Source organism: Mytilus galloprovincialis, chromosome 9 (genome assembly GCF_965363235.1).
Source record: "Mytilus galloprovincialis chromosome 9, xbMytGall1.hap1.1, whole genome shotgun sequence".
Taxonomy (NCBI): domain Eukaryota; kingdom Metazoa; phylum Mollusca; class Bivalvia; order Mytilida; family Mytilidae; genus Mytilus; species Mytilus galloprovincialis.
This window is the reverse complement of record NC_134846.1, coordinates 16,053,782-16,068,466: the sequence shown is the minus strand read 5'-3', so window position 1 is coordinate 16,068,466 and position 14,685 is coordinate 16,053,782. Positions and strand designations below refer to the sequence as shown.

General features: G+C 33.6%; 1 protein-coding gene across 1 annotated transcript in view; it reads right to left on the bottom strand.

Annotated features, from left to right (window-relative positions):
- The window catches only part of LOC143046657 (uncharacterized), a 29,853-nt gene extending 16,405 nt beyond the window's left edge, over positions 1-13,448 (bottom strand). The window contains exons 1-2 of the mRNA XM_076219776.1: positions 13,417-13,448; positions 8,390-8,497 (exon numbers count right to left, since the gene is read on the bottom strand). Of these exons, the coding sequence (XP_076075891.1) occupies positions 8,390-8,444 (55 nt within the window). The 5' untranslated portion in view covers positions 8,445-8,497; positions 13,417-13,448. The remainder of the gene's footprint in view (positions 1-8,389; positions 8,498-13,416) is intronic.
- Positions 13,449-14,685: the final 1,237 nt, after the last annotated feature.

The following is a 14,685-nucleotide window of genomic DNA, read 5'->3' as shown; positions in this document are numbered from 1 at the left end:
TTGAACATTTTAACCGCATTTAAGTTTTGCTCCAATGCTTTAGTTTTAGTTTTGCATTTGACCCCTATGTTCTATGTTTGACCCTGGCGGCCATGTGTGTTGGTGGATCTCGAATTCGGATACAACTCATAAACTAGATTCATAAAGCAACGTTAACTTAAAGTTTAGAAGTATTCGGTACATTAATTTCACTGGTGAGGATTTTCAAATGTAAACAAACATGAAGGACAAATTGTGTAAATTTGTCTTTAAAGGGCAATAACTCCTTAATGTGTCGATTGACAATGTTTGTCATACAAACTCTTTTGTAGATATTACTTTGTTGAACATTATTGCTGGTTTAAGTATATCTCCATCTATTATAATATTCAAGATAAAAACAAACAAGAGTACACACACTGAAATGTCTCGCCTTCTATACTAATCATTGATATTATGTTGATAGTCCTAAGTATAAAGCGTTATTACAACTGTCACATAAACTTACCATAAACCAAGATAGCTAAACAAAGACAAATGAACAATGAAAATGAGGTCAAGGTCAGTTGAACCATGCCAGGCAGACATGTACAGCTAACAATGCTTCCATACAACAAATATAGTTGACCTATTACTTATAGTTTAAGAAAAATAGACCAAAACACAAAAACTTAACACTGTCCAATGAACCGTGCAATTGAGGTCATGGTCAAATAAAACCTGCGGTACTGACATATAGATCATAATATATTTCCATACACGAAATATAGTTGACCTTTGGCATATAATGTTAGATAAAAAGATCAAAACTTAAAAACTTAACTTTGATCACTGAACCATGAAAGTGAGGTCAAGGTCAGATGACATCTGCCCGCTAGACATGTACACCTTACAATCATTCCATACAACAAATATAGTAGACCTATTGCATAAAGTATGAGAAAAACAGATCAAAACACAAAACTTAACTATAACCACTGAACCATGAAAATGAGGCCAAGGTCAGATGACACCTGCCAGTTGGACATGTACACCTAACAGTCCTTCCATACACCGAATATACTAGCCCTATTGCTTATAGTATCTGAGATATGGACTTGACCACCAAAAGTTAACCTTGTTCAATGATCCATGAAATGAGATCGAGGTCAAGTGAAAACTGTCTGACGGGCATGAGGACCTTGCAAGGTACGCACATACCAAATATAGTTATCCTATTACTTATAATAAGAGAGAATTCAACGCTACAAAAATTCTGAACTTTTTTATCAAGTGGTCACTGAACCATAAAAATGAGGTCAAGGACATTGGACATGTGACTGACGGAAACTTCGAAACATGAGGCATCTATATACAACATATGAAGCATCCAGGTCTTCCACCTTCTAAAATATATAGCTTTTAAGAAGTGAGCTAACACCGCCGCCGCCGCCGGATCACTATCCCTATGTCGAGCTTTCTGCAACAAAAGTTGCAGGCTCGACAAAAACTGCAAAGTGTCCTTAAAATTACCATTTTTTGAGATATAAGCCTAACACAGCATTTGACCCCTATGATCTATTTTTAGCCAGATCGGTCATGTCTGTTAATGGATCAAAACTTTGGGTACAATTTATAAACCTTGAAGGTATTTGACCGCGTAGTTTCAGAGGAAAAGAAAGAAATAGTTTATGACGACAGACGACGACGATGACAGACGACGGCGACGGACACCAAGTGATGGCATAAGCTCACATGAGCTCATAATAGATATAGGAAGATGTGGTGTGAGTGCCAATGAGACAACTCTCCATCCAAATAAAAATTTATAAAAGTAAACCATTATAGGTCAATGTACGGCCTTCAACACGGAGTCTTGGCTAATACCGAACAAAATGCTATAATGCATTAATACTTTAAATTCAAACACTAGTATCAAGATCTCGTTCTGAAACGGTTATTTTGGTTTGATCAAGTCTTAATCGACTTAATTCACCGCTAGGGAAAAACTGTTTTCAGACTCTATTCTGATATATCGTATTCAGTCAGATCAGTCGTGTCAGGATATTAAACCAAAACAGATTCTTCTAGCGTTCAAATAAGATAAGATCAAAGGTAAAAAGAAATCTTTTAACATGTTTAAGATGCTGTAAGATCGAAGTCGTGTTAAGCTTTCAAATAAAGCGAGTGACACTTTATCAGTATTTAGTAGGGGCAACCACAGCTTGGAGGATATTCTTTTGTGGTCTCTTAATACTATACTGTATATCTAGTTCATTAAATAACGTTAAAGGGGATATAGACTAAACGAGTACCCGGCCATGTCCACTTGTATTTGTAGCATTTGTGTTTCATTAATCTGATAAGTTAAGCCTTTTTCAACTGATCTTAATAGTTCGTTCATGTGTTTTATTGTTACAACACAGTCGCAGGTTCGGGAAGGGTTGGGATCCAGCAAACATGTTTAACCCCGCAACATTCTGAATGATGGATAGCTTCTTGGAAAGGGAATTGAAACCAATGTAACAGGGATCTTTTAGGAAACCCTCACGTAATATCATCAGTTTCGGTTCTCTTCATGTGGGCTTTTTTCAAAGTAAATAACTAATAACTACAAGTAATTGAATTTATGAAGAAACCTAATGAAGATCTATTATAATGCTTATTATTACAATATACAAGGCCAACTTACTCCAAGTCAAATTCAAAAAGTCGAAGTCCATTAAACTGACAAAATCCATCGCTATCAACAAACAAGTGGAACACTTTTGCCATATTCCTGACTGCTTGTTCAGTCAATTTCATAATAACTTGTTATTGTAGTCCAAGGTTTATACTAAGGAAAACCATTAGTGTACCAGTTGTTTATAGTGTCGTTACATGTAAATTGACAACATTTGGTGACCAAACCGAACATACTTAATATATCATGGGAGTCAGCAGACAGAACTGTGTAAAAAACAAATCACAGACAAACAACTAAAATGACTAACAAAAACACCAACAAAAAGAAAATATATTTAACAAAAATCGTTGATAGTACATTCAGAACATGTTTATAGCATACACTTTTTTTGATACAAAATTGAGTAAAAAGATTTTGAAACAAGAGGCTGTCACAACGACAGCAAACCGGATTTATTAATATTTATTTGTGTCCTGGCAATATCACAAGAACCATTACTGATGAATGGTGAAAGTGAAAATCGTCAATTTCAAATTTGACCTCCATTTTGTCATCAGTATCAACATCTTAAAATTTGAAAAGCTTAGATTGAATGGTTCATGAGTAAATGCAACAACGTGAATTGAAACGCCATTTCTCAATCTTTCAAGAACCATAACTCCTGAACGGTAAAAGTCAAAATCGTCATTATTGAACTTGACCTCTATTTTGTCATCAGTAACAACATATTAAAATTTGGGAAGCTTTGGTAAAACAGTTCATGCGTAAATGCACGAACACGACTGGAAACTCCATTTTTCAATCTTTCAAGAACCATAACTCCTGAACGGTAAAAGTCAAAATCGCCATTATTGAACTTGACCTTCATTTAGTTGTCAGTAACAACATATTAAAATTTTAAAAGCTTTGGTTGAACGGTTCATGAGTTAATGCACGGACAACATTTGATTGCCGCCCGCCCGTCCGACCGATCGCCCGCCCGCCCGCCCGCCCGCCGTACATCTCCAAATCAATAACCGACATTTTTGTCAAAAAAATCCGGTTAAAAAGGACGAGACCTGGCTCAGTTTTTTTATTGATCAGACACCGAAGACGCTTTGCTAAGTCTGAATAGCTGCATCAGACTCTTGTAAATTGTACGAGTTCCGACATGTAAACTACATACACAGGTGAAGTCTAGACATTGTTGCTAAGGTGAGGACAATGAATGTATAATTTCAGAAATCGTCTCAATGTTGTCAACGCAGATAAATGACTAAAAACAATGTGGAGTAAGCTGTGTCTGTGGTCGGGTAGCCTATATTTAGACTTAATATATATTTAGTTATTTCAGATATTTTAAATTTCGAAAGGATGAAATTCTGATTAATATCATCTACAATTGAAGCTGCATGGTTCTGACAAACGATCATTTTTATGTTCATCAAGAGCCGCTGTCAATATTATAATTACTAATTGCAGTTATGCCAGGTTATATATGTCCTTCCATGCGCCAGTATGTCCGCATTATATTTCTGTCAAATTCGTCTTACCAACTATCGGTAATGATATCTCTTTAACCGTGATACACGTTTTTCGTTTATTTGATGTTTTACCAAGCTGATGTTACCATTAAGTTATTTACTCGACATGCCATACCCGTGCATTCAGATGTTATCGATAACGTTTCTTGAAGAATGTTATTCGATTTTTCAGGTTGTCATCTAACGTTTGAATTATTTTAAGTCCTTCTTGCGTCTAATTTCTAGATGAAATATTATGCACACAAATTATTAAGCATAATACCTACTTGATATCTGCGATGTTTTGATCAATTAAATAATTTACATATCAATTTAAAAACTGTAAATGGTTAATATATTCGAACAAACTATTTTCAGATACAACAAGTGATATTGTGTATCTGAATCAATACCAACAAAACTATTATAAATGTACACTTTAAATACCAATATTGCATTGTAATCTATTTATAACAATGAGGTCAGAATGGGAATGTATTATCTTCAATTTAAAATGAGTTTTTGTAATAGGTATTTTTCAAATCTTTTAACATAACAAGAACGCTCTGCATTTTTGGCTAAGTACTGTCATTTTAACAAAAGTAAATGATATTAAAAACCAATTCTTCACAGAACAATTGAAGGTCGCTTCGCCTCGATAATAAGAAATAAATTTTTAAAAATGATGTTATGTAATGTGGTAAATCAAACTGATATGAAAAATTAATAGGTTTATGCAGAAGACTTAATTGTTTAATAATGAACCAGAAAGAATTTTTAGCAAAGGTCAGTGATCTCAAATCAAAACACCCAAGGTCAATCACTTGTATGGATGTGGAAAAATACTTATTTCAAATACATAAGGGGAGAAAACTCCTATAAGAGTTAATTAAAACTTTTCGACTTTGAATAACGATAACAAGCAAAATTCTTAATTTATAACATGACCTTGACCTTTGACCTTGACCTCAATTTCCTTCAAATGGACCAAGGACTTCATATCAAAAGACTTTAGGCCTCTACGACTTATAACATATGAGTTTATCCAACATATCGCCTAACTTAAATTTTCCAGGGAAATAACTCCCATAAGATGTCTTCTGATACTCCAGTCAAATAAACCAAATTCTTCCTAAGAGTAGACAAACAATTTGGTGAAAACAGTTTTACTGTTTAAGGGATATAACGATAACAAGAAAAGGGGACGTGGGGAGATGACTCCTATCTGAATAAGTGTTCGGTCACACAGTGTGAGTTTTGAAACCCCCATTACTTTACAACATCATTGGCAGACAAAAAAATTAAAAACCAATTCTTCAGAGAACGATTGAAGGTCTTTCAACCTCGATAATAAGAATGAAATTTAAAAAAAGATGTTAGAAAATGTCACTCCTTGTTGGTGTAATTTGGTACTTCAAACTTATAAAAAAAGTAAGATTATATAGATATATGCAGACGACTTAATTCTCTTATAATAAACAAGAAAGGATTTTTAGCAAAGGTCAAAATTTAGAACGTCAAATTGACCTTTGACCTTGACCTCAATTTCAAGGTCATAGGTCAGTGATCTCAAATCAAAAGACCCCAGGTCAATCACTTGTATGGTTTGGGAGAAATACGGATTTCAAATACAAAAGGGGAGAAAACTTATATAAGGATTGACCAAAGCACTTCAATTTAAATGGGTTGAAGTTGCACCTTATTGTAAACAGTTATTTGACAAACATATCATATCATTAACTGTTACAGTTTCTTTTGAATAACTATAACAAGCAAAATTCAAATTTGAGAACATGACCTTTCACCTTTGACCTTGACTTCAATTTCCTTCAAATGAACTAATGACTCCATATCAAAAGACTTTAGTCCTCTACGACTTATAATGTGTGAATTCTTCCAACATATCGCCTATCTTAAATGTTCAAAGGGAAATAACTCCCATAAGATGTCGTCAGATCACTCCAGTCAAAATAAACCAAATCATTCTTAAGAGTAGACGCACAATTTGATGAACACAGTTTTTTAAAATCTTGTACAGTTTTAGAGATATAACGATAACAAGAAAATGGGGACGCGAGGAGGTAAAACAAAACCAGGTTCAACCCACCATTTTTTTCCTTTAAAAATGTCCTGTACCAAGTCAGGATTATGGCCATTGTTATATTATAGTTCGTGTCTGTGTGTGTTACATTTTAACGTTGTGTTTCGGTTGTGTTGTTTGTTTTCTCTTATTTTCTAGTGTGAATTTACATTACTTAAAGACGTGTCACAGTACTTATCTATCCCAAATTCATGTATTTGGTTTTGATGTTATATTTGTTATTCTCATAGGATTTTGTCTACAGCTTAGTCCGTTTCAGTGTGTGTGTGCGTGTTACATTTTAATGTTGTGTCGTTGTTCTCCTCTTATATTTAATGCGTTTCCCTCAGTTTTAGTTTGTTATCCCGATTTTGTTTTTTTGTCCATGGATTTATGAGTTTTGAACAGCGGTATACTACTTTTGCCTTTTTTTATCTATAAGAATAAGTGTTCGGTCACACAGGGTGAGTTTTGATACCCCCATTACTGTTCAACATCATTGGCAAAATATCCATTTGATATGTTGTAAAACAAAAGAGCATCTCAGACAGCAGGAGAAAAAAAAATAAAAAAATAATCAGAAGAAAAACAAAAAGTCTTTCCACGAAAAGTGGAAAGACCTCATTATCTGACACTGTTATATAGTTAATATAAAGAACGTATAAGATACCATTGAGTCTAGTATATGTGTTACCACTGCTATGCGGATGATACTCAGGTTTATCTCGTTATTAAACCTCTTGACAATTGGAACAATATATCTGCTCGACTTGAAACCTGTATGGCGGACATAAGCTCTTGGATGTGTTCAAATCAGCTAAAATTGAATGAAGATAAACTGAGCTGATAATTTTCTCACCGAAACACCGATTAAAAGAGTTCTCAGACTGTCACCTTACTTTTGGTAAAACATCGTTAGCAATTCAGCATGCGTCAAGAACCTTGGTGTTTACTTTGACAAAACATTGGCGATGGACAAACAGATTAGTGCAACCTCAAAATCTTGTTTCTATCAGATCAGAAATATCGGTCGGATTCGTCCATTCATTACAGAGAATGCAGCAAAGACACTTGTTTGCTCTTTAGTGACATCTCGCTTGGACTATGGAAATGCATTGTTATATGGACTTTCCGCAAATGCAATCCAACGATTACAGCGTGTCCAAAACACCGCCGCAAAATTAATAACAAGAAAGAAGAAAAACGAACACGTTAGTCCAATTTTAAAATCTCTTCATTGGCTGCCGGTAGCATATCGATGCAAATACAAAGTGTTGCTTTATGTGTTTAAAGCTCTGAAACAAGAAGCACCCGTGTACCTTCAAGATCTAGTTAACATTTACAAGCCAACAAGAACTCTTCGGTCAGAAAACAACATGCTTCTAGTCAAACCAATAGTAAGAACAAAAGCATACGGAGAGAGACGGTTTGATAGAGCGGCCGCCGTTTTATGGAATGACTTGCCGAAAGAATTGCGAAACACTGAATCTGTGAATGCTTTCAAGAAAAACATAAAAACTCATTTATTCAGACAGGCTTTTCCACATAATTAATATTCGGACAGTTTTAGACTTTTGTTCGATCTCAGTTTATATTTTTATGTATCATACTAACTTTTTATTGCATTTTTATTACCTTAACACTTTTTAATTTATTTATTTTTTAAGACATTTCTCATACCTACTTTTTCCTTTTTATTTCCTTTACTCTTTTTATTTTTAGACATAAAGCTATTAGTCAATTTTTTTAAATTGAAGCACTCCTGTTGGTTTGCTTTTAATACTTTTTTTCCAAATTAGCTTATATTTTTTAAATCATTTTTGATGAATAAAGTTTTAATTTTCAAATATTAAGTCATATTTTTTTTTTTTTTTTTTTTTTTAACGGTTTCTATTTTTATTTGATTTTTAAATTTGTTTATATGTACTTGTTTCATTGTTTTTAATGCATTGTAAAGCGCTTAGAGTAAATGTGTATTTAGATAAGCGCTATATAAGCACTGTAAATAATAATAATAATAACTTGATTAACAGACTGGTTTCGATATTCACTTCTGTATGACTAAGGTTATCAAATAAAATATATGTTATCTACTTACAGATAGCAAATGACTATTGTTTGTAGAAAAGATACAAACGTTAATATAGCAGAAAATTAACTTACGTTGGGCTGAACCTCTTGACAGACTGGCTATATGGATTAGCAGCAGGAATAACATATCTGTTATAACTATGATATCATTCAGACGATACAATCAGTAGTTCGGTGTTGCTGAAATTAATGAAACCAAACAAATTTTATTACAATGAGATAAAAAAAGAATAAAGTTGGATTATGTTCTGCACAGCATGATACGTGTACAAATGCAAAAAAAAATTAAATGTTAAAAACAAAATGCAAAATTCAAAGTTAGTGGTAAAGTTTGTTACCAAGTAATTCTTGTTATTTCTTTAATTATTATTTTATTTTTAACGTTTTTTACATTTAGCGCAAAATCCTCATTACCTTATGAAACGCTCTGAACGAGAATAATTGAATCATCTTAACGTGCATCGTTTATGTCCTTGCAAACAGGGAGACCAGAAATAGTATTCATTAACATGATCAATAGTTAAGGCAGTGTACATAAATGACGGATAAGTAATAAATCAGTGATGACGTTTTATGTATAATTCCATAATACACAAAACTAGTATGTATTCCTATTTTCTAGCTGTATCTGTATTCAGTCATGTCAGATCAATATCATATTCTATGAAGATCATTTACGAGAGTTAAGGTTATTAAAAATAAAGGCTGATTTCTTTGTGACTCACTGAAATACAATATACATTTTTAGAAATATTTCAGATGAATTAAACGTTTGAATAGTGTTGAACTCCTTTTTAGCTCACCTGGCCCAAAGGGACAAGTGAGATTTTCTCCTCATTAGGCGTCCGTCGTCGTCCGTTGTCAATAACTTTTTTCAAAAATCTTCTCCTCTGAAACTACTGGGCAAAATTTAACCACACTTGACCACGTGTCCGGTGAACCGGCCAACCAACCAAGATGGTAACATTGTTTATCAGGTCAAGATCTATCTGCCCTGAAATTTTCAGATGAATCGGACAACCCGTTATTATGTTGCTGCCCCTGAATTGGTAATTTTAAGGTAATTTTACTGTTTTTGATTATTATCTAGAATATTATTATAGATAGAGATAAACTGTAAACCGCAATAATGTTCAGCAAAGTAATATTTACAAATAAGTCAATATGACCAAAATGGTCAGTCCCTCTAGGAGTTATTACCCTTTAAAGTCAATTTTTAACGTAAATCTTAATAATCTTTTAGAAAATTTTTGTTCTCTAAAACTACAGGTCCAAATTAAACCCAACTTGGCCACAATCATAATTGGGGTATTTAGTTTTAATAGTGTGTCCGGTGACTCGGTCAACCAACCAATATGGCCGTCATGGCTAAAAATAGAACATAGGGGTAAAATGTAGTTTTTAGTTTGTAACTCAAAAACCAAAGCATTTAGAGCAAATCTGAAATGGGTTAAATTGTTTATTAGGTCAAGATATATCTGCCCTGCAATTTTCAGATGAATAGGTTGTTAGGTTGCTGTCCCTGAATTGGTAATTTTAAGGACATTTTGCCGTTTTTTGTTATTATCTTGAATATTATTATAGATAGAGATAAACTGTAAACAGCAATAATGTACAGCAAAGTAAGACCTAAAATTAGGTCAATATGACCAAAATGGTCAATTGACCCCCTAAGGAGTTATTGCCCTTTATAGTAAATTTTTTACAATTTTCATAAAATTTGTAAATTTTCACTAAATAAAAGGCAACAGTAGTATACCGCTGTTCAAAACTCATTAAGAAGGTGGCACAGAAGTTTTTTTCTGGCCAAAAGGGATAATGATCGTCATTCTTTGAATTTTAACCACTTTTTGACACTGTTCAAGAAATCTACAAACACAATTAACTGATGTACTTTCATTATAATATTCAGAAATAACTTTGAATATAATATCAAAGTTGGCAAAAAAGTGGTCAATACTAGTATTGACCATGCCGGCGGTAAATACCGGTTAATACTGTCAAATACTGGCAAATACTGGTCAATTGAAATTTTGATAGGACATTACTATAGAAACTAGTCCCTATTCACGTTGAAGTATTCGTACTGACCACAGCTGAACACTACTCACTAACTTTTTGGACAATCATAATGGAAATTCCAGATGAATTGAATGCCTTACTAGCAGCCATGAAGTTAACTGATAAAGAACCTGCCTGGAAGTTCTCCGCAAGTTCTGACAGGGTGTCAGTACAACTGACGTGGACCAAGACAAAGGCTAAGGAACCAGAGGCATCCTCTAGTAAATCCAAGCCGGCCCTGAAGAGCAAGCCACCCTCCACCAGGAGAAGAGACGCAAAGCGCTTTGACCAGTGGAAGGCAACAAAAACAGCCGTGATACCTGCTGAGCAAGTCCAACAAACTACCAACACACAAACAGAGGCAAGAGACAGCGTAGTTGTACATGTACTAACACCAACTAAGAACATAGGGGAACCAGTTGGGGTTGTAGTCAATAGGGATATTGTCACCAGTCCCTACAACCCCAACAAGGCCTGCCACCGCCTTTTATTTTACACCTCCAGCAATGACAGAGGCAAGCGCAGTAGGATCGACTATGAAGATGGGTTTTACATCGACCACCCAGACCTACTGCGCACACCACCGCACACATCGCCCGTCTACAATGAACAATCCAAAGAGGCAATACAATCAGCCGTACAAGCAGCACGTCCTGATACTCTGTACCAACAAGACCAACGGAGTCGGAGTAAAATGAAGGCAAAAAGACCGACAGACTCCAGTCTATAGAATAGGTAGCTACAGTCCGCGATATCCAGACAGGATAGTCGGACTCTAAACATCCATACATCATCATCATCATAGTCCCTACTTCAGGTTAAGTACTTGGTAAAAGGATATAGTAACAAGGCAGACAGTCACTTAATATTTACTTTTAAAATTGTACTAGGACAAAAGTCACACTAAATTAGTTCATGGACAGGGTTTAATGAAGATTTATCAAATACTAATTTAATCATACAACAGATATAGTCATGCATTAACACCATGAAGTCAGTCACTTAAAAGAGACTATATTTATATAACCTCTGGTTTGTTATATTTTGAAAGATGCAATTGAAAAAAAATTAAATTCTTTATAAATATATATATTTATCAAAAAAAAAAATCCTGAATTTTTTATCATGTTGTTGAATAGTCGGGAATTAATTCATTGTTTAAAACAATCTTCAGAAATCACTTTTATGACCTTTTTCCTGTTATGTCAACATTTATTATGTGACATTTGTTATAGTAATTAAACTTTTGACACCTCTACGCCATAGTCATGATAGTATACATGTTAAAGGTAATGCTCTGATAATCTATATTGCTAGTCACTTGTAATTATATATATTAACCTGCAAAATTCTAAATATTTTAAGAAAAAAATAACTTGATTAGTACATGTTTAAATAACTGATATAGAAATTTTATATGCATACCAAAATTATGCAATATCATTAGCCCTAAGAACTAAAGTAGTAATTCATAATGTTTTAATAGTATATAATAACATATCATTCATTTTTAGCAACTGAATCATGCCAAAGGAATCAAGTTTTCAACCATAAACCAATTGTTTACTATTATTGAAAGATAAGTCAGTCAAAAGAAGCATGGACATTTCAACAGACCAGTATTTGCCAGTATTGACCACTTGGGGAGTATTGTCCAGGGCGGTAAATACCACTGGTAAATACCGGGGTGGTAAATACCGTCCAACCTTGATATATATGTATCATCTGTGCGTTCGGGTCTTTTATCATAAAAAATCAATTTCACCAGTATTTTAAACATGTAAAAATTATTTGATATTTTTTACTGCTTATTCATCCCTCAGTTTGAAAACTATGTGCAATATATACTTATTTCTATTTAATTAAAGTGATACATTCACTTAAGTGTGGTATACAAAAGAGTAATCTAAATTCCGGCATGCAAATACTACCTTGCCACTTTAACACTAAACATTTTTTAACATTAATCCAAACAAAAATTAGTCGTTTACTAAATTTCTGCGGACGAAAGAGTTTGTTTTTTTTGGCCACTTGAAACACTTGTTGTTAGAGATTTTAGTTATTTTGATCTTAATAGATAATTAGTCTAAGGTTTGAAAATCGTTTCATAAAACAAAAGCCTTCTTATTCTTATTATGTGGCCCATTGATGAATAGGAAATGCTTCTCTTTTTTGGAGTACCTGAGTAATCCCGTTTTGTGCTGGTAAGGTATGTTTCTAGCTCTATAGGTTACAATAAACCATTAGATCTTATGGGCGCAGCTATTTTATGATCATACCATGGTATTCAGAATTTAAAGTACAGCTAATCCTGATTGGTTGATATGTGCGCCCGGTTTTTTTGTTTTGTTATTAGAGACTTAGTGCATTCTGCATTATACCAAAGGCCAGATAAATTATTTTCCATAGTTCTAATGGAACTGAAATGTCTTTTAAACGCTAGGATGAGAAACGTGGTTGTTAGTGCTTTACTGTTAGGCATGGGAGATAAGTACAGATTACGATAAGAAAAGCAACGCTAACCTTTTTTTGTTAATCAAAAAATACTGTCCTAATAAGTTTTCTATGATTCTAGCAAGGTTTCGATAAACAAATCTGTATCTCGAAAAAAAGCTATCATTGTTGCCTATTGGTAATTTATTGTTTATTTCAATATTTAATTGTCCGTACATTGTTAAATATTGTTAATCTTTTTGTCAGTAATCCTTTCGTTCCATGGTGTTGAGGGTTTTCTGAACCTTTTGTATGTTCTCTTTCTTGTCACATTTCAAGAATATCCTTATAGAAAATGATTGTTCTTGTTTGAAAAATTGCAACAAATTAAAATTATAGTACAAATATAATACAACATTATGTAAATACGTTTTGCAACGATAGGGAAAAAGGGATATATACTTTAATTTTAATCAGAATGTTGACAACATTTGCATTTGGTTTAATAGTATATTAGAAAAAACATTCCTACATAGGTGTTACGAATCGATATGAACAATAGTTTTCGATTCAACATAATGGATCTGCACGAAAATGTGACATACCTTGTATGAAAAATAAAATCCTGCTTAAAACGATATCAGGAAGTAAAGTATGTACGCTTTTCAAACTAATTTTAACTCTGACCCGAACCAGTGAAGCGTGTTTTTTTTGCGTAGTATATTTCAGTTGCAAAAGGATTATCAATTGTTTACTTTTGACGTGCCCAATGAAATATGTCTTGAATTTTTTACAGATTTCATTGACGGACGAGAGTGTCAGAATAATCCAATTGGCCTATAAATATATTTAAACGTAACGACTGATAGAAAGTTTTTCATTTATAAATCACATTAAAAAATTAGGTAAATTGAGTATCAAGGAAATAGAATGAAATGGATTTGTTTTTGGTGCATTTTACATTGTATTTTGAAGATGTTAATACTAGCCGTCAAGATATAATTATATTAGTTACATAGTGTGTTAGTGGCGTAATACTATATATACGAAGATCACAACCTATATGGAATTTACTGAGTCCGTATACATCGTAATCGATCACAGTCTAGCACACTATGTAACGAATCTATCTTACAGACTGTCATTATTTGTTGAATTTAGACTAGAGTTGTCTCATTTGCAATCAGACCACATCTTCTTATTTTTATACCAAAGTGTTCAATTTAAAAAAAAACCTTGTTCCATTGGTCTGTACAAAAAAAAATGTCAACAATGACAACTAATATCAACAACCTTGATATAACAATATTGAACAGAACTTCCAATACATTTCAATAATCAAATAGTACTAAATGTCGTGACTCCACTACTAACTGTATATGTAAATAAGCCTCGCGAGCTCCCTACTAACCTACTAGGGAATAAACACAGTATCTACACGGACGCTTCATATTCCTAGAAATGTACAGGAGGTAACTAAAGGTAAATATATATATTTTAATAGAATCATCTCGTTTATATATGCCTATATATAGAAACGAGACTTCAGATACGTGGAATCATTGGAACCTCAGGCGTCGCCAAGCTTCTTAAAAACTTAAACCCACACAAGGCTACAGGACCAGACTCAATATCATCTCGTTTCCTAAAGGAGTAATCATCGGAATTAGCGCGTGCTCTTGCGCACATCTTTCAACTATCAATTAATGTAGGACAAGTCCCAAGGTGATAGAGCACATACTCCACTCGAAAATAATGGAACATCTAGAAGAGCACTCCATTTTAACACAAGCCCAACACGGATTTCGTACCAAACGTTCTTGTGAGACACAGCTGATTGCCACAATTCATGAACTGGCTAATGGACTATCAAA